The 21152-nt window shown below is 40.3% G+C and overlaps 2 protein-coding genes across 5 annotated transcripts in view; both read left to right on the plus strand.

The window, feature by feature from the left end:
• The window catches only part of iqgap1 (IQ motif containing GTPase activating protein 1), a 44521-nt gene extending 42177 nt beyond the window's left edge, over positions 1 to 2344 (plus strand). Inside the window, exon 37 of the mRNA XM_023408404.2 lies at positions 76 to 2344. Coding sequence (XP_023264172.1) covers positions 76 to 189 — 114 coding nt within the window. The 3' untranslated portion in view covers positions 190 to 2344. The remainder of the gene's footprint in view (positions 1 to 75) is intronic.
• Positions 2345 to 3846: 1502 nt separating this feature from the next.
• crtc3 (CREB regulated transcription coactivator 3) overlaps positions 3847 to 21152 on the plus strand; it is a 33028-nt gene continuing 15722 nt past the window's right edge. For 2 of the 4 annotated variants that reach the window (XM_023408435.2, XM_023408436.2), the window contains exons 1-5: positions 3847 to 5121; positions 8767 to 8877; positions 10357 to 10485; positions 14997 to 15058; positions 20013 to 20075. In XM_023408435.2, coding sequence (XP_023264203.1) covers positions 4990 to 5121; positions 8767 to 8877; positions 10357 to 10485; positions 14997 to 15058; positions 20013 to 20075 — 497 coding nt within the window. In that variant the 5' untranslated portion in view covers positions 3847 to 4989. The remainder of the gene's footprint in view (positions 5122 to 8766; positions 8878 to 10356; positions 10486 to 14996; positions 15059 to 20012; positions 20076 to 21152) is intronic. The other 2 variants (XM_087174560.1, XM_087174561.1) reach the window with 1 other exon arrangement.

The following is a 21152-nucleotide window of genomic DNA, read 5'->3' on the forward strand; positions in this document are numbered from 1 at the left end:
CAGCGTAGATAGTGAGTTCATTACAGAGATAGTCGGTTGTGATTGTGGCTGATCTCTTCTGTGTTTGTTCGTCAGGATCTCCTCCAGCTGCAGTATGAAGGGGTGGCGGTGATGAAGCTCTTCGACAGGGCCACCATCAACGTCAACCTGCTCATTTTCCTGCTCAACAAGAAATTTTATGGGAAATAGAGAAACAGGAGAAAAGGGGCAACAGACACTGATTCAAACCACCAGACCCACTTTCACGGGTCGCTCAAAGCCCTGACTTGAACCATCCCGGCTTTCCTATACATTCCCTACTGCACTTCTCCTTTGCGCCTATGCAAATTAATGTGCATTATTTTTTATCATGTGGACCACAATTTGTGCTTTATTCTTCATGGAACACTCCATTGTGCAACTTGAGCAAGCAAACCACAGACGCTTGCTGGAGTTTTTCTTCCTGTCTCTGTTACTGTCTGTAACTGCAGCTAGGTCACAGGTTTAAGATCTGTATTTTTTGCTTTAAATATTATGAATATCCTGTGCATGGGCTTTGAATAATTATAAAAAATTATGTTTTATGTAAAGAGATCACGTTTTATGTCTTTCTTAGCTGTTAGTTTTTCCGCTCACCTGGCTGATAAAGGCCTGATAAACATCTCCGCTGCCAAAGAGCGAGCGTTCTTTTCAGCAGGGCTGTAGCACGTGAGGCAGCGTTGTACAAGTCCTGACCTGGTCTTGGCCTCCATGACGCTGTCTCATTTTTGTGTTTGATTTTTGTGTTGTTGCTTGACACAAATTGAAAAAAAAAAACTGAAAGAGGTGGAGGGAAAAAAAAAAACAAGATGCACTCCTCCTCCTTCTTCACCACATTTTATTTTGAAAACACTGTAGTTTAAAGTATTTCTCTCTCGCTTGATTTGGATTCAACCCCCCTCAACATAAAATGCACACAAATATTCTGATATCAATGCAAAGAGAAAGTGGCATCAGACATAGTATTTGGAGAAAAAAATTGTGCAACAATTGCCATGCTCATATTGAGCTGTTGACCTCAAAACTTGACATTTTTCAATATAAATAACTTTAGAATACAATTTTTTGCAATAGCATGACAAATTCCCATTACACCACTCACACCTAGCCTGTTACTGGCACCAGTGTTGGGGAGTTACATGAAACAGTATTACATAATTCAATTACAAAGTAAATGTAATTGTAATATGTTACAGTTACTGAGGAAAGAAAATAAAAAAAATTACATTTACTATTCAAAATGTCAGAGATTACAAAAGAGTTGCATTGTAATCTTGCTCGGTTAAACCTGAGATGTAGAATATAACATGTCCGAGCAGGAAGGCCGCCTTCTGTCGTATCTGTGGACAACCTGGTGACAGGTGTGAGCTCGCTTACTTAATTCAGCGTTTTGTTTTCATTGAATATTAACATGAGAGGTCATTAGGTTGTGAATATCTACAGGGAATCAACAGACTAAATTAATGTTCCTGAAAAGTAATCAAACAGTAAGTTACATTACTTTGATAAAGTAATTAAAGTTACATAGCTTATTACATTTTAAACAGGGGAATCAGTGATCTGTAACCTATTACATTTCAAAGGTAACCTTCCCAACACTGGCACTATCAGGCTCTGTAGTCTTCCCTTTTTCTTGACAAGTCAGGATGTTTGTCTTCGGTTTGTCTCGGACTGGACCGAGTGGCCATGACTTCAGCCCTGATGCTCAGAACTGACCTACAGTACGTTTGTGCTCCTGTTGGCTCCTAGCTCTCCTGCACACCAGGCTGTGCAGATGTGGTCAGTCACTGGCTTTCTCAGATTACTTACTGGAAATTAAATGTTTTTATAAATCTTATGGGCTGTTTATCTTGAATAAACTAAATCAGTTTAGTAAACATAACTTCATGTCTGTTAATCTGTAAAACATGAGATGGGCTATGGAAGTGTAAGATGGACATTGTCTTGTTGAAAATAATTTGATAAAGTTGCCCTTATTTATATTTTATATGTTGTGAGTCCACATTATACTGTAGCAAAACCTAAGGCAGATCATGTGAGTTAGCTAGTGAGCTTGAGGATGTGCAGTATTACAGTAACTAGACTTGTGGGTCCAGCAGATATCACTGTACACCATCTCATTTTAGTGAAGTGGTGATTGTATCAGAGTAATTTCAAGGAGCCTTAAATTGCGATTCCACAGGGACTCATTGAACCAGATGTTGATTTTCTGTCTCATGTAAAGTTGCCCTGATGTGGAGGAGACCGAGCTGTCTGTACATTCTTTGCTCTCATTCAGTCAATCGAGTGTATTTGACCTGTTTTAGAATAAAGCGCTACAGATGCAGTGTGGTTTCCCTAATCTGACAGCTGTTTTGCAGGTAGTGGTTAACACTGACTCAAGTAATATACGTCAGTAATATACTTGACTTCAGAATTTCTATTTTATATTACTTTATATTTCTACTGCACTACATTTCAGAGGGAAACATTTTACACTTTAGTCCACTACAGTTATTTCATCACTACAGTTATACAAGATTTTGCATTAAAAACATCTGATTACTTTGTAAAAATGATGCATCGATACAGATTAAACCACCCGACAGTATATAAAGCTGGCAAAATCCACTCCTGCTTAACATTAGAATACTCCTTACATGATCATCAGTAATAACAATCAAATATAACATCCAGAGGCCATACTGTGCACAATAAATGCGTTTGCCTTTGATAGTGAAAGTAGATAATAATAATAATACTTACAAATGTTTAATGAAGTACTTTTACATTGTAGAATTGCTATTAGGATTGCTACTGCTCCTGACACATGCAGTGACTATAGTACGTTCTAGTAGTGCATAAGTGAGGTCTTGTATGAAATAAGGGCCTTTCGCATTCCTTACATTACCTGAAGACCACTATAGGTTCTCCTACACGCTTGGAAAGGGAGGGATGAGGGAAGGTGTTTGGAGTTGCAATCTGCAACTTCACTGCTAGATGCCACTAAATCCCACAAACCGGTCCTTTAATTTGAACCCAGGCCATCTATTGAAATCACTATTTCCGTAGATTAGGACTGCTTCCACCTCCCAGGATTAACAGAGTATGTTGAAGTCTTGTAAATTTTTAAAAAGCAGTGAATTCAGTTCCCTCATAAAAATAAAAAAAGGTGTTAGAATGTATTAAAAAGTCTTAAAAATCATTGACAAAGATCTTGAATGTTTTTTTCTTGCCTATCATAAACAATAACAGTCATACATTAGTCATTTTGGTTGTCAGGACACAGTTGTCAGAAAGCTTTTGATTTTAGCTAAATTAACAAATTAATTAATTATTTTTAATTGATTACCTCATCTATTACCTTTCTGACACTTATCTTTCACACTTATCAATTAGCCTATGGGCCCCTGGGCCCTTGGGCATGGACAAGGGCCAGGGGGCCCTAAACACAGGCCCAGTGGCCTGGTTCACTAATCCATACATGGGTCCAGGTCACTGGGAAGTACTGACACAAAAGTGAAATGTCAAAAGATTAATGTACTTAATAAATACTTCAAGGCTTTATTGTTTATTTTCCATCAGTTTTCCCTCAATATGAGAGTGAAGGGGTATTAAATTCTGTTCTGTTGTATTAAAAAGCTTTGAATTTAATTTGACGAACACTGCAACTTCCCAGAGATAGTAATAATAAGACAGATAGCAGTTATTATTATTCCCACAGAGAGCCATGATAATAATAATAATAATAATAATACATTTTATTTACATTTTATTATAATGTACTGCCTTTGTCGCCGCCTGGTGGACACAACGGGGATTGACGTTGTTTAACGAGGCAATGTTTTTCTCGCAGTAGTATGAGGATAACGAGCCAGCGGATCTGAGTTGCAGTTACTAGCCCTGTCAGCCGACGGTTAATAAGCCGAAAACATCAGCAGCAATTTCTCAGAAGAATTCCGGTTTAGCGGCGACGAAGAAACCATCTTTTCTGTCGGCGTTGTTTGTTTTTCTTCATGGAGGAGTCGTAGGGCTGGAGTTTGTCTGAGGTCTTTCTGCTGTCCGTGGATTACCACAAGACTCGACTCCGAAGCGCTGTGATATCTGTTTAAGAGTGAAATTGTGGATTATGCGCCTGCATCACGTGTGAATATCTGCGTTTTTTGGAGATTGTTTGTTCCCCAGTTTGTTGGTAACATAAACTCGAAATTCAGTAAAGTCCGGACAAGACCAGCGGACACTTGTTGAAATACAATTTACCGAGAAAACCTTTGCCCAACTGCTTTGAGCTTTGCTAATGTCAGTAGCGAGATTTAGCTAACGAGGCTAACAACTTTCTCTAACAGCAGCGCTAAATCCTTTGGCACAAATTGTTTCTAATACAGTACAGCCTGTTAGATGTTGACCGAGACCGAGTGTCCACAAGTTGGTAGAGTGCGTTTGTCAAAATTGTTGAGATGTCACTGACAGCAGCTTAGCTAACTTTGCTAGCTGCAGCTGTTACTCGGCTCTCCGTTCACCTCCAGCGTTATGTTAGCAATGACAGCTAACGTTATGTCAACGTTAGATTCAAACAAGTGGTTCGCTGGAAGTGTGTCAATATGAAGTTACATTGTGCCATTAACTTACTTTAATCAACACGCAATTCTTCTAGAAAGTTATTAAAGTTAACTTGCAAGCACAGATAATTTGCAAAGGCTTCATATACCCCGTCGTCTAAGCCTAAGAAGCCAACTTTTATTAACAGGAGCTTTAACGTTAGCATAGCTACGTTAGCTACTATCCGGGCTTACAATAACCCACTCAGCTCTGAAACTGCAGCCAGCCGAGTTGACTCTGAATCAACTTTGGCCAACCAGTAATATGTTCTATGCTTGTAAAACTCTGATGGGCTCACTGAGAGACTTTGAAAAATAGACTCCCAGCACCGTTTTCCACTTTTGCCCCCCCCCCTCCACAAGTAGCTGAAGTTGCAGAACTACGGCCCACACAATGTCCGGCTCCCCGGGCACAGGTGGCTCAAACCCCAGGAAGTTCAGCGAAAAGATAGCGCTGCACAACCAGAAGCAAGCAGAAGAGACGCGGGCCTTTGAACAGCTGATGACAGACCTGACAGTTTCAAGGGTAAATACGCTTCATTTTGAAATAACTGTCATGTATCAGTTTTTTTTTTTTTTTTGTTTCCCGAATGCGTTCATTGTAACTACGGACAGCCTCGGATTGAGCTGTCGCTTGTTTGATAGACTCCGTCTGCTGACTGAGATTTCTGGTGTTGAACCACTACTTCTTGTTTTTTCTTCATGCATCCATTCAGCAGGGACAAACCCCATGTGCAGTTGCAGTAACGTTGCCCAGTGTAACAACAGAGGATAAACTCACAGTTAAGCTATCATACACACATCAGTAGTTATCGAAACAGAAGAAAAACGTAGGGTGCAACAATTACTATCAATCGGAAAAGTATCGCAAACAGCCATGAAACAGGAAATGCGAAAGTGTCACATTTTATACCAGCACCACCCGCCTAAAGTTCCGCTGGTTGTACAGATAGAAACACCCAAAGGAAGCAGTGTTGCACACCAAGATACGATCGCTTTTTTTTTTTTATACTTAATGATTTCCCACGGGTTAAACCCTGATGTGTCTCCTGCACCCTGTGGACACTGTGGACCCAGTCTGCACGGGTGAGGGGGAGTGGGACCAACTCGAGATGACGGTTCATAATTTGGGCATTTTAGTCACACACACTTAGTTTGTATTTGGCATGATGTTATCCTTTTGCAGTGTATGTGTTCAGGTGACCCCTTGTAGACTTAGCAACTAATGATATTTTGAGAAACATGTCCAAGTGTTGAGGCATGGTGACTCACAACAGTCACAATCAGGTGCTTTATGTTGTCATATTTTTGTATCTTAAGCTCTGCTAAAATAAATATGAGTCTTACATTTATATTCCCTGGTATTGCTAACATTTATCTTTATGAGCCTGTATTTCATGTCTCAAAATGAAGCATAAGAGTTGTACTCTGCCCATTTGGAGTGGTTTCTTAGCAGCATGTAACATAAATAAAAGAGAAAAAGTCATGCTTAAAGGTAGGGTTGCAACTCACAGTTGTATTCATTAAGGATTCATTTGGTGATTTTTTTTCTTTTTTTTTTAAATTTAATGAATTCATAATTTAGACTTGTTTTGTGCAATCAGCTGTTCAAACCTAGATATATTATACATACAATGGTAGGAAATAGATATTAAATCCTCTCGTTAAAGAAGTTGTAACCTGGGGATATTTGGAGTTAGATGAATAAATTTGATTATACTTTTTTTTTTTTTATAATTTTTTTGTCAATCTACTAATTAATTTATCAACTAATTGTGTCAGGTTTACTTTACAGTATAATGGAAAAATACAGATTTGTTGGCAAATTATGCTTTTGCATTGATTGAAAAAATGCTTTAACTAAGCATAAAATCAAGTAGAGTTTAATTGATTTTTCAACAGAAACATAATGGCAGCTATTTTGATAACTCAATAATAGTTTCTGTCACTTTTTCAAGAAAAGCATTTTCTTTTTCCTGCTTCTCAAATATGAGTATTTGCCACTTTTCTTTGTCATATATCATTACTTCTGCCAAGGAGGTTATGTATAAACTTGTGTCAGGTGCAGTACACAAAAAGAATTGATTTGCACCCACCTTGGTGGAGGGATGGAGCATGGGCCAGCGAAGAATCAATACAATTTTGGTACCAATCTGGTTAAAGGGGCAGATCCAGGAAATATTTTTATCACTTTCCTTATTATTGTGAGATAGGGCATTTTTCAACATTTTTGTCAGTTTCTCAGGAAATAATGTTCGGATCTTCATATAAAACATCAGACATATGAATGTTGTTGAGATCTGTGACTAGACATATGATTTGGCCTTGGCGGAGGTCCGCTCTGTACTGAGTGCCGTTGTAGTTGTAAATCTCTTTTGTGTTCACGACTGTTGATCGGACAAAACAAGACATTTGAAGGCGACACCTTGGGCTCTGGGAACTTGTGATCAGTAGTCAGTCAGTCAATCATCAGTTGCAGTGCTAATATCTAGAAAGATTGAACCTTCATAGCTAAATATATGTGGATTTTTGTCTGCAGTTTTTGCTGCTGGCTGAATTTCACATAGGTCCAGAATGAGTCAACATGCTTTTTTAAAGGTGTTGTAATTTTTTAAATCTTTTTTTCTCCATCACATGAAAATTTCAACTGCACACTTTCCAGTAGTATGTACATATTCCAGTACACAACAACAGTACACATTCCAAGTAATAAAAATAGTATGGGATGATATAAAGGCCCTTTTCACATTATTCTCATACCATTGGTTCACAATGTGCTCTTTCTATGAGACGGAGAGTGCTGAATGGCCAGTCAAAGAGGATGTGGTTTTGAGGCGACACTGAACAAAGTTTGCCATAAGGTATGAACTGTCAGTGACCTCTGTGAGACAGAAAAGCTCAGTCGCTGCGACTAAGGCTGGCCAGGGCACAGGACACACTGCCAGCAAACAGCTGGAATTAGAAGTAGCTGCTTCAACATTTACGCCAGTGTTGAAAGGACTGAACATAAACCCCCAGAGGGCTTCTGAAGAACTGTACATTGTACCTGAATGCACAAACAGACTCCAGCTTTCTTTCATCAGCTGTGCAGCAGGCAGTTGGCATCCTTGTAAATCATAAATGTGTAAAGTCTGTGTGTTGGATGTTATGTAAGGCTAACACCAACACTGGAGTAAGAGGTTTAAATGGGGATTTATTTATTTTCATATTTTTTCATTTGTCCCAGATTGAACATTGAATGTTACTGATAGGGACATCTAAGTTATTCATGAGACTGTCTGAAATACATCTGTCTGTCTGTCCCTGTGTTTTGGTTAGCAGAGACTGTTGCAGTCAGCCATCCATAGGCCACGGTTAACTGAGAATTAAAATGCTTCTTTCAGGGCAAGAAACAATTTGTTTTTGTTTGTAACTATTGCACATATTTTTGGTTTCTGTCTACTGGCCGTAGATGTTGATGAATTTAAATAATGAAAGGACAGAAACAAAAAGGATAAACACAGTCACCACTGTCTAAACGACCATAATGCGGTGTAGTTAACACTTCACCATTTTTACTACACATAAACTGACAAAAGTCTTTAGTCACACCTTCCTTGCCCATCCCAAATATCCTGTCATATTTACGATCTCTTGTAAAGATCGCTGTCTGCTCTCTGTAAATCTGTTAGCCCTTTGAGATTCAAATTTTGCCCTTTCGGCAGTCTAAGGAAGATATGCCCCTCTGATTTGCCTATTCCTGATCACAGCCAATGATTGGCTCTGTTTACCTTCCCTTGGCAGAACAAACCGCCTTCTGTTTTCTGCGAGGTAATCGTTGTGGCATCTCTTGGTAGACTGCTGGTATGGAAGCAAGCTGCTCATTTCCTAGAGTGTGTGTGTGTGTGTGTGTGTGTGTGTGTGTGTGTGTGTGTGTGTGTGTTACTAAAATAGAAAAAATTCCACCTGTTAAGATTGAATAATAAGAGCGTTTGATTTATTGGAATATACGAATAGTTGTAATGTGTTATAGCTGGAATAGCAGTTTGTGTTACAATATGGCTTCGCAGCATTTGAATTCTGTACATCCACGGTTAGCTGGGAATCATATGATCATATCAGTTCTTCACAAACCAAGACTGCATGTCCAGACTTCATAACCTCTGACAGTTGTGCGTTGTGTGTTTGACAGGTGCAGTTTCAGAAAATCCAGCAGCTTCGCTTGTCTCAGCCACGGGTGCAGTACTACGGAGGCTCCCTGCCCAATGTCAATCAGATCGGCAACGCCAGCTCTGAATTTCAGGTGGGATCTTGGCAAAAGTCAAAACATGCAGTGTCACCACAAACTGCAGATTCAAAATGTATAAACAACTTCAGACAACCAGCAAAACTAGACTTTATGGAGTAATAAAAGATTTTTTTAAATTTTAATAAATACTAAATTCCAAATTCACTTTCATTTATCTTATAATACCTGTCTGAAAAAACAGTAGTGCCTGTTCCAGGATTAATGCAGTGAATTGGTTTACACTATGAGTGTACGTCTTGCACCATTTTTATGTATTTTGTCCTTGTCTGTTTTCTTACAGTTGTCTTGCCTTTTTTTCCCAGAGTGTTTGAACCAAAATTATCAGTGCTTTACAGCTTTAGAAAGTTATCACAATCAATTTGTCCCTTGTCTTGATAATCATGAGGTAAATAGTAGAGATGCACTGTTGTAAAGTAAAGTAATCTACCAGGAATGTGGGCTGCAGCGATGATGACCCACTGTTTTGTGACAAAAGTTGAGGAGGTTGAAGAGCTGGCATCAGTCTGGACATGGCCTTATATAGATGTGCTAGTTCTGTAATTAGTGGAGTTTATTTTGTTGAATGTACTCATATGCTTTCCTTTAAGCAAAAGGGATGTCTGATATAAAACTGAATGAATATTTTCTTTAAAACCCTGCTTGCCTTGGGATTATCATCTGTCCGATTCAAGGCCTTGTTCTCATTCAAGGGTTTTTCAAGGCTAATTATATATGACCACTAGTCTAACTGCCAAAACAGCAAAACACTCCACTGAACCTTCAGAAGTGCAAACAAGCTTCTCCTGAGAGCCTTAAATAATTCAGATGATTTTCTGAAGACTGGACAAAAAGATGGAATAAAAAATCAGTGCAGTAGTTCTCAGAACTCCTGCAAGCAGCGCAGTGCTGTATGTGATCTAACAGTGTTGTTCTATAGCACTGAGCCTGTATGTGTTTCAGCTCTCCAAGGAGTGCGTTGTGCTTGGATACAGAGGGTCCAGGTGAAAGTGCCCTTGTTACTTAGAGGCAGAGCAGTAATTGCAGAACTGTGGCGAGGTCCAGAAATGAATCCCCTTTTGAAGGTAGAAAGCTTCACTCACTTATTGAGTCCATTCCCCTTCTCTTCTGGGAACAAACTCAACAAACTAAAAGGCTTCTAGATTCCACTTGATGATAATCATTTGTTAGCTCTAATACAATTAAATCACTGCAAAGTACCAGTCTGCAGTTTGTGTGCAGTGCCTTCATGATCGACATTCAAATGTGGATCGTATATTCAGCTTCAGATGTTGACTGTATTAGCAGCAATTAAAATGTGAACTGTGTCTCTTTCTCACAGTTGGAGCACAATACCACATTCAGATACAGCTCAGGTTTGATTGACATTCGGCAAAGTGATTGTCAGATGCACTTCCTCCTCTCTTCCTGCCAACATGTAGGAAACTGCAGGGTTACATGTCTGGTGTGAAATGACTCTTCCTGTGTCTTTCTCAGGGTGGCTTCCCTTCAGGATTGGACTCTGTCAGAGGGACCCGCCACCATGGGCTGGTCGAGAGGGTCCATAGGGACCGCAACCGTATCAACTCTCCGCATCGCCGACCCATCGACAAGCATGGACGGCAGATATCCTTCCAAACATAAATGCTGAGAGTAGGAGATCTCACGAACATATTTCCATGTGATGCAAATGTTGTTATCATGATATGTTAATTGGTGATGTGGAAGTGGTTGTTGTGTCTTCCAGGTGCTTTGTTTTTGTTGCTGTTTAGTGGTTTTTAGTGGTGGTTTGTGTTTATGATGTGGTTTTAAAGGTGCTATATGTAATTTCTGCTAATCATAAAAGAGCCAACATAAGCATTAACAGTCATTTAGTTACCAGTCTAGAAGAAATATTGTGAGTTCAGCATCAAACCTCATTCCTTTACTCGCCAAGAGTTGTTTCCAGTGATGGAAAGCAACGCCAATGTTAGCTCTTTATATTGCTTTTATTTATGTCATTTCTTTTCTTTGCCACTAAATGTGGTTCCTTGCCCTCTGGGCAGCAGTACTTCTTCATCCTTTCATGTTGGACTGAGGGCAATTTGGACTTTACAGAGACTCATTATTGCTTCTTGAGGCACAAAGTGGTATTATGTGACAGGAGAGGCTGGGGCTAGCTGGTAAGCGTGCTAACTTCAGCAGAGATCTCTGCAACACAATTCATCAACATATGTGACATAACAACAAAACTGTTATTTCTTCAAATTATGTTGATAATTTAAGTCAATTCTTGAACGTTATAAACTGGAATACTTGCATATTGCACCTTTTAAGTGTGGCGACACTTACCAGTGTAGGCAGCTGTTTGTAGCCTCAGGAGCAGAATTAGTCATCATGTTAATTTCAAGTTTGATGCAGACTCAGTGCACTTTACTTCTGCCTAATGGGCTTTGACAGTAGGACATTCTCAGCATACTCTGAATGCACACTGAGGTTGTGTATGCATGTGTGTGTATTTTGCATAGAAGTGTAGCAGCAGATCTCATTCTATGAGGAAACTCCAGAAGGGTATAATTGTTCTAATGGTGATAATCTACAGAGCGAGGAACAGAGGAGTGAGCTTTTGTGCTTTAACTCTCAGCTTCACCCTTTAAAATCCATTTCCCCAGAGTCTCCCCACAGTTGAAATGAGAGAGAGCAGAAAATCAAGTCTTTTTCTGCCACATTTTGGTTACAATTTCCATGGTTTCTTGTCATATAACTCTAGCTTGGTAAGATTTCATAACTCAGAATGTGTTATATAAACTGCTCCCATTTACAATGTAGAGCTAATCACTATGAATGTTGTCGCCAGTCAGCAAATTACATGTGTGCTGTGTGTTTAATAATTCGTCACAGAGAATAGGTATCTCATGAAGCAGAGAACAGATGCATATAAACCAGTGGTTGAATTTAGACCCTGAATGACGAGCAGCTGTTTTACATTTACCAAATAATGGATCGTCTTGTGTAACTTTGAAATACTGTCCTGAAAATGAAACACAATTAAGGTTCTTTTTCCAACTTTGTCTTCAAGTTTGAGCTGCACATGAGAATAAGTTGATTTAAGCACCTTGGGAATCATGTATTCGACCGCAAGTGAAAGAAGGAAGGTCTCTGGATTTGAATGAGACCACCATGTACGGTCCCTGTTGTGACTATACATGATCACACAAAAAGGATTACTTCTTGTGAATGATCATGACAACTGTTGAGTTAATAGAAACATTAAATGCACTAGATTTATGATCTAAGCCACTGCAGCGCAGTGCCTCTTGCATCCAGTCATTTTAATTTGGAAAGCTAAATGCTCTTTAAAAAGGTTCTTTTAAATAACATATAGGTTATGTTAGTAGTAAAGAGGACATGGATTAAATTTCATGCTCTGGATTCACACCCAATATGTCGCATTTACATGAAACACCACTTAGCCAACAGATCCATCAGCACATCCCCACCTCATAGAATTTTAATAAGCGGATCTGTTTATTCCCTGCCTCGGGACAGAGATGATTCAGTGACCTGTTACTATGGTGTGTGATAGTTAGAGAGGAGTTTTACCTGTGTCCCAGTGTGTGATGTCATACCAGTATATTTCTGTGGCGAACAATCAGAGCAGATGCATAACGTCATGGTCATTGGATACATGTGGCATGTTGAGGAAAACAGAGGCTTGTTTGTGAGCTTTGGTGCTAGTGGTGGTGCTTGCAGTCTGGGATCACAGACTTTTGCTTTCTGGATACTTGTACGATGGCACGTTTTCAAATGGTAGAGAATGTTTGTTGTGTTTCCTGTCTTTGTTGGCGCAGGTCGCCTGCATCCAGGTTTAGAAATCCAAACCATTTCCAAATCACCAAAGTTGCATGACCTCAGTTTCTTCATCTTCTTCTGACTCGCTCATGTTCACATTTCCAAGATTGTGTGTGTTTTTCTTCCCTTGTTTTAGCCCAACACAAGTCAGCTTTGAAAGCCCATTTGCCTAATAGGCCCAAATTCTGACCAGATGCATTTATCGTAAATTACTCATGAATTTATTATCGTTATTATGGAAATTTATTTCATGATAAGTATCAGGAATGTTTTATTGCCGAGCTGTACCATGGCAGGCGTAACTCTAAACTTTCTTGAAGCTTTCAAAGAGTTCCTGACAGAATTTTAAATCGATTTGAGCAATATAACCAAACTCTGTGGTTTGTCTTAAATCTTCCTGTTTATTGTGGATATGTGTTGTAATGTGGAAAACACTGTAATGTACACTGCCTGGGTAGAGGCACTCCTATAGACGTCTGCTCTTGTTAGTGTCAAAACAGAAGCAGTTTGCCCGTCTGTATTGGGTGGGTGGTGTTGGTTCGACATATACAAGCATTCTGTACATTCACGTGTCCTTGTGTATATATGGTGTGATCATAATGGTTCAAAGGTCACTGTTGAGAGAGACTGTCGGGAGTTGTTGGTGCCAAAATAGACAGGACTGTCCAGTCAGGTTTTGGTCCAGTCAGGTTTTGAGGAGGCATGTCCGTCACAGAAGCGGTCAGAAGTCATAGAAGTAAAACAACCAGGGCAAAATATGACACAGAAAAACAAGACCTGAAGAGTTTTAGTCTCTAGGTCAATGTTGGATAGTGGTTAGTCCGTCACTTTTTCTGTTCTGTACAGAAAATGAAAATGACAGTCATGAAAGATGTCTTGGTGTGTAGAATATGTATTTGTATAACTGGACCCAATATTTTCCAAAATCTCCACATGGTCAGATTTACCCTACAGAAAATAAGCTGAATTTTGTTACGTTTAGATGAAAATAAAACTTTGTATTAAAACTGATGTATTGTTACCTGACAAACTGACAATATATATAAAGGACAGGGCTCTTTGCGGGTCCCGAGTTGACCTGTTTCTCAGAGCTTTGCATCCACTGAGATTCAACTGAGCTTGGCAGCGTTAAAACTAGACCATCATCTGCTGTGGAAAGTGATTTGAATGATGACAGGGAGCAGTGCAGTATCTTGAAAATGAAAATGTGTAATGTGGTTTGTGGCTCTGGCTTATCCAATCATAGTGCTATATTTTGGAAATGGAAATGTGGTTTGTGGCTCTGATTAGCTTAAGAAATACAAGGGGATTTTTGGGTTGTATCCCAATACACTCTTATGTAGTATAGAGGAGTTTCATGCTCATTCATTAGTTTAGGTCTCCCCCCCCCCCCCATCATAGTTACTGATAGGTATTAAATGAGATCACATGAACCTGTCAGCTAACCAGTTTGACAGGATTGTTCCCTCTCTTCCTCTGCGTCTGGAGAAACCACAATAGTGCACGTACCACTTAGTTTGTATGTGTGTCTTTGAAAAGGGGCTTATCCCATGTTTTGTGTGAGAGGTGACGAGTGATATCAGGGCTCCAGTCTCTGCAAATCTGGCTCACTACTGATAATAATTTGTCCAAGGCCTAAACAGACACTGTGTGGAACAGTGGTTGGCCTTATGGGGCACCCAGTCTCTGCTTTAATGTCTTTGTGTTGATCAGTCGACATTTTCAACACCCCTCCCCAAACTACTACCCAGAGAGGAGCCTGTTATGTTTCCAGAGCAGAGGAGCTTGCAACTTGCAAACAGTAAAAGAGTGACTGTCGGCAAGACGAAACACCACCCTCCTGAAGTCCTGCCCTCTCACAGACAATGCCAGGAACTCTGCGTCCGCATTCAGTAGTAAATCAAATAATGCTGTCATTGTTTCAGCAAGTATTTGAAAAAGGTAGTTCTGTTGTTGACACTTGTCTTCCCCCACAATGGGGCTTTGATGAGAACATGCTTACAATGTAAATGCATTCTTTTCTCTTGGGACATGTTAAACTCTATTCCTCTGAGTTTGTATGTCATTTATTTGTGCTGAGAGCTTTAGTTGGAAAACCTACTTGTTTTATTTTGAAATAAAAAAGTCAGGGTGAAGAAGTAGACTGAGGACGGTTTTATACTTTACAAGTCAGATTCGAAATATACTGCACCGTGTGCTCTCTGCTTTGTTTGTGGTTATATCAAATAACATGTAAAATATGTGGTGTATGTATTTGTATGTATATTTCTGTATTTGTTCCAATAATTTCCTTAACAAAAACCCACATGGAGAGCTCTCCTTATGGAGCAGTGTACCTGTCCCCACCTCCGGACAATAACTGGAGAAGGTGAGTAGTGCCTCTTTTGAGCTACAGACAGAGTGGTTATTGTCTTCTATCCTTCCTCTAATGAGATTGTTTTACAACAGGAACCGTTTCCTCTTGCCAGCCTGTTTCCTGTATCAAGCCTCCCTCTGCCTACTAGTATTTTCTTTCTAGATCCAGGCGCTGGCCATGTCGATCAAACAGAGATGTATGTCCAGATCAACATTGAGGCAGGGTGATGGGTGGAGCTGTTGGCCGTCATTGTTTCTGCAGATCAGGACGCTGTGTTAGCCCTGGGAAGGAAGCATCTGACTAAAGGTGTTTGACAGATAGCCTGTTGCTTCAAAGGTCATGCCCAACAGCAGTAGTCCTACTGTTTAGGGGTTTTCTGTTGTCACAGTACCACTGCCCTGTGGTACACAAGCTCCAACTTAGCAGAAATTCAATAGCAGTACCTGCTGGAAAACAATGCTAGGCTAGCTGGCTGTGCCTACATAGAGCAGACAGTGTATCGGTGGACAGCTTTTCCTCAGTGTTTACAAGGGAGTGATTTATGGCCCTGTGATAAAAAGCTCAGCCAAGCTCCTCCCCACTCACTCTTTCACTCTTGCTCTGTCTCCACACTTGTGTCTAGTATGCTGGCTTCTGGCCGGCTGCCAATCACCCTGCCTCATCTTCTTCCACAGCGCCGACACAGACGTTCGCCAGGCTCCGTGTCGAGCGTACTGTAACAGCTTGTACTGTAGAAATGAATAAGGCCCCACGCCCTCTCATCGTTGTTGACAGCACAAAACAGGTTGGCTGACAAACGTCCTTACGGAGCAACCAGGCGTCTGTGTTCTCAGAGTGGGTGTGTTTCTGGGAGAGCCATGTGGCACTAAACACTGAATGCAGACTCTCACATTTAATTTAAGTGGCACTGATTTGTTTCAGCCTGTTTCACAACCAAACATTGAGCATCATGTCATATAAGCTTAAGTTAGAGCAGGAAAAACATGACTACTATTTTCATTTAATACGGTTTCTGTCATGAAGCCACATGCAGGCTTGGCTGTTGAATCTGTAGTGTAACTCTCTGCAGTGAAGTGATTGCACGTGGTGTCTGCTTGTGGACATAAACTCGCACGTAGCCTGTTTTTGATTATAGCTGCAGTGTCACAATGAAAAGACATTTTCATCTCTCCTCTATTCTAGTCATGCTCATCTCTCCCATATCCTTCTTCTTCTATGTGATTGGCATCAGCTCTGTCAAGTCTCTGCAGGCCAAGCCTAGCCTCCTGCTCCAACCTGCAGCAGATTGTTGTCACAGTGTGTAACAGGGATAAACTTCCCTCTCAGCAGTGGATTTTGGCCCACTGCACTGTCACAGGCAGAGAAATAGATATAAGTGCCTTAGTGCTGGTTTAAACTGACTGTGTCCGAACAGACAAGACTCCAAATCTTGGAGAACACCCAGATCTTTCTGCCTAATGTCCACTGATCCACTTACCATCAGTTTTTGCTAAACTGAATAAAGAGTATAAGAAAGAGTAGTGAGGAGCACTCACTGCTCTTTCTTATTCCTCGAAGCTCATTGTATTCCTACCATGTAAACAAACTGACTAATGAACCTTCCTGAAATTTTGCCTATCAGGATGTGACAGGATGTCATGATTTATGGCTGATTTACAGTGTGTTTTTTTAATGAGCACGTAAAAGAAGTGGCTGGATAAAGAAGGAAAAGTTGACGTCACATACCAATAATAGACCAGTATCATTGTTATACACAGTTAAGAGCCTTGACTTGAAACTCGAAGTCCAGGATTTTCCTTTAAGGTCCCTTATTTTACACTTTTCGGAAGTTTTGTTTGAAGTGTTGATCCATAAGAAGATATATTTGTGGTTTTAAGAACCAAAAACCATCTCATTGTAGTTTTACATCTCCTCTCTCAGGCTTTTCTCTGGAGCTCTAGTAACAACAGGTCAGTCAACCAATCAGCCAGTGTGTTTCCATGTGCACTGAATGCTTTGATACTTTCACAGTATTAACACAGAACCTAGACCTGCTTTATAATCAAAAAGACATGGACATTTACCTTTTATATAATATGGGACCTTTAAAGAATTCCCTACTGTAGCAGCACCATCATTCCTACATCCAAAAATAGGTTGTCAAATGCATCATCTATCGCACTTTTAAAGAACAAAATACTACATGTTTGCATTAACTTTTTGGTGTTTGATAGCTACATAATTCCTGGATGTTCTGTTTAGACCACTGGGTTCCAGCAGAGCTCTACAATAAAAAATATCAAATTTTAATTTAACATCATTTAACAGTTGGTAAGGGTTTTTGGAACCAGAAGAAACTTGCACTGTTTGTCAGGGTGACGGTCAGGACAGACGGCACTAGTCATACCATGGGATTTTTGACTGGTGTAGTCTACCTCAGCATTTTAAAGCGGATGTCCCCATTGAAAACTGGTAATTTCACAAATTATATCATGATTAATGTCATTACAAAAGCGATATTTCACAAGAGTGTCCTTGTCTTGCAGGCTGCGTATGTGGCAAAGTGAATGAACAGTACATAAGCTTGCTTTTGCACAATCATTGTTGTGTTTTTACTCTCAGACTGCTGACTGAGCTTGTAGCTTCAGTAAAGACATAACACACTGTTGGAGGGGAAATGGGAAATCAGAGTCTTGGCTGAAGTCATGCTAGATTAGCGAGGCCCCTCTTCCAGTAACCTCCTGGGAAATCCCATTGAAGAAAATTCTACAAGAGACTATTGCTAATATAGTGGATGTACAGTATATAAAAACCACTCTCCTCTTGCTCAAAGAAGAGATCAGTAAATATCCACCCATGGAAGTGGTCTTAGGCTGTTGTGTTGTTGCAGCGAGAAGCCGATTCTCTGCTTGTCCGTCTCAGGGGAGAGTGGGGCGGTAAGTGTTTACAACGCCAGCCACATCTGCACTGCATTACAGCCAGTCAGCTCTGGAGAAGAGCCACCGAGCTTTTTAACTGTTTCAGTGCTTTAATTACTACAACAGTGATCAGCTATCTGCTGACCCACCTTCTCCAACACCAATGATTGGCATAAAGCAAGTGGTTTTAAGTTATTCATATAGTATTTTGAAATGCACCGTTAAGAAAGTGTTCCAGTTGTAAATACACACAATATATACATATTTCTTTTACTCATTGTGTGTTTATATTAACATGGCTTGTGTCAAGCTTCCCAGCCTCTGTTACATCAAAACTTAAAGGCAGTGGGCCAGGACTAAGGGATTGTGAAGCATGACAGAAATGCAGGGGAACAGAGCGGTTCACATAGCCTTTAACCGCTCCATGACCAGCAGCCTGGCCAACAGATCTTATCCTCTCTCTGGATTTGCCGAGGCAGTTTTTTGTCTTTGGGGAAAAAAAGTAGTGATTTCCCAACTTCATCCATCTGTAGTGAGTCAGGCCATGATTTTTGATATCCACCATCTGTCCTCTAGAGCCTACTCAAAGTATAGTGCTTTCTTGGAAATGAGTTGTGTCAAAGAATATTACTGTACGCTGGTGTCTGGGAAGAGATGCTCTTAAAAGAGGCCTGGATCCTGGGGTGCATGAGGCATCAGACCTGAGTATAGCCTAAGATAAGTCCCTTCGGAGACCATCTGCTTCAGGGTCAGAGCTTCAATCCAGTCCCACGCCCTCCTCCACTTCCATTCACCCATCTTGCTCCTGCTATTCCTGTACCAGCCTCTCTCGGGATGAAATCTCAGACCAGGCTCCCTGGAGACTCCTCTGCAGAAAGTCCTTCCAGGGGAGAGATTTAAAAGTTTCTTCCGCCGCTTCTTTGGGAGATGTGGTGTGATGATTCGAGGGCTTTTATCATCCTCTAGGTGGTCTCATTGCTGCTTTTTATATGAAAAGGTTATCTCACCCTAAATCACATCACAAATGTGCTTCCCTCACAAATCAGGCTCTCCAGACTGGTTTAAAATGAATGTGTCGGCATCACATGTACAACACTTAAAATCTTGACGTTTATCTACCACTACTGGTGCCTGAAAGGACACTACCCGTCTCAACTGTTCTTTACAACCTGTCCGATTGTCTGACTGCTTCCACTTTTCGCTGAGTCTGACTTTATTCTATAGACATCATTGTGTTCCCAAATCTCAGCAGTTGCTCTCACTTGAAATAAATCAGAGTGATCCTTTAACCCTTAGTGCCATAGACCCTTTTGAACCAAGAAACCACCATTTTCAGTATTTAAAGCTGAAAAACAAGAACATTTTGTAGATGTTTTCTGCTAAGCAAGCATGCCAGGAGCATGTCCCCCGGCAGGGCTGCAAAGAAGATGGTCGAGTCATTAATAGAAAGTCCATTTGAGTTCTTCTGTTTGTATTTCTGGAAGACTAGTTCTAGCAGTGAGAGAAAAACAAACTGATGTCTGCTCTGTACTTCCAGGCTCAGGAAGAGTCAACGCCCCTTTTTTGCTGAATGCTTCAGAAAAATCCACTTAGTCACTGTTCCCACTTCATCGTCTCAGGCTTTGACAATGACTCTTCACATCAAGTTGTTTACGTTGTTTCTCTCTCTGGCTTGCCGATTCCCCAGAGAGCTGGCTGTGTTGCACCAGTTTTCTCTTCCCATTAGATATGGGAGAACAGCTTGTAACTGCCCCCCAGCTACAGGTTTATAAACCTGGCTTGCAATTATTCTTCCCATTAGTGCTCCTGTCTTTGTTTGTCTTCATTTTTTTTCCGTCTCATCTGTCTTCACTCTGCTTTTAATTTACTCTCTCTTTCCATTTCCCTCAAATATAAAACGGTATTGTGCTGTATCTGAGTGTTTTCCAGGGTCTTTTCTTTTTTTCCACAAATGCATAATATTTATTACCGAGATATTTTCTCCTTTTCTTAAACTTCAGGTCAGGAGCCAGGGGTCTCTGCTTTCACCCAGTAAATTTGTCTGTCATGCTCTTCCTCTGTCTTTGAAGGGAACAGCAGCCATGGACTGAGGAAAAACGGCCTGGGTTTAGATTAATATCACAACTCAACAGGTGACCCTTGACCCCCCCCCCATCCGCCCCTGTCTGTCTCTCTCTTTCCCTCAGTCTAGCTTTACTGCTTTATCCCTCGCTCACACAGAAGCCAACAATTCTGTTCTTTCTCTTTTTCAATCTCTCTTGGCCACACATAACATCCTGGTTTCTATCCTTTGTAAATCTCCGCCTGATTTGTAACATCTCAATAATCCTCTCCTTTCTTCCTTTGAAGCACTGAGATAGAGGGCCACAAAGTCTCAGCTAAAGGCTGCTATGGTTGAATTATTAATCTCTTTTTTTTTTTTTTTCTTCATAGTTTTCCACTCATCTTTCCAGTTTGGTATTTCTGAAACATTAATCAATAGTTCCTTTCTTACTAACCTAGCTTCAGGACTCACGGCTACTTCGCAGGCTAACCAAACCTAATCAAAGCTCCTTATTCACATTTTCTGACTTTCAGCCTTTTTACATTCTTCTCCAAGTGTTTAAACATTATTTGAAAAGAATATTCTGTCAAGTTTGTCCAGTTTGTCCGTTTGTCTGTTTGTCAGCATGAGTGACATGATCAAACTTAAAAAAATTCACATAAGTATTAGCTTTGTTTTTGAAAAACCTAGAATAGCAAACATCCTGAAAATTTGAATAGTTTCTTTATGATACAGAAGGATATTTGCGTATTTGTTGTCTTACTGAGGGTTGAAAAAGATGATCAATACCAACTTCAGCTCTGAGTGTTCAGGTCAGAGGTAGCTCTGTAGCATGTTTATCACAGCATTACATTGTGCACCTGGGAGTCAGCTGGGTTTTGTTCAGACTTACAAATGTGTGTGAAGCTGCGAACTTCACTGTGAGGACAACAAGACGTCTGAGATACTGCATGTGCCCAGTGCCACTGTGCTACACAGAAACAGTTAGTGCTAAGCTAACTCTTCATTAAACCAGTGAAACTAATTGTTACTTGTAGCCTTATGTGTAGAAAAAAACTACAGCCAAGGCTCTGTGTGGATAAAATTGATTCAAAATAACTATATGTTTGATTAAAAGTACAAAACAGATCTGACATGGAATTCGGTGAAACACCATGTTTAACGC

This window comes from Seriola lalandi, unplaced genomic scaffold (assembly GCF_002814215.2).
Source record: "Seriola lalandi dorsalis isolate HSWRI2012SDOR001 ecotype SW California unplaced genomic scaffold, Sedor1 jcf7180002054361, whole genome shotgun sequence".
In the NCBI taxonomy this organism is placed as follows: Eukaryota; Metazoa; Chordata; class Actinopteri; order Carangiformes; family Carangidae; genus Seriola; species Seriola lalandi.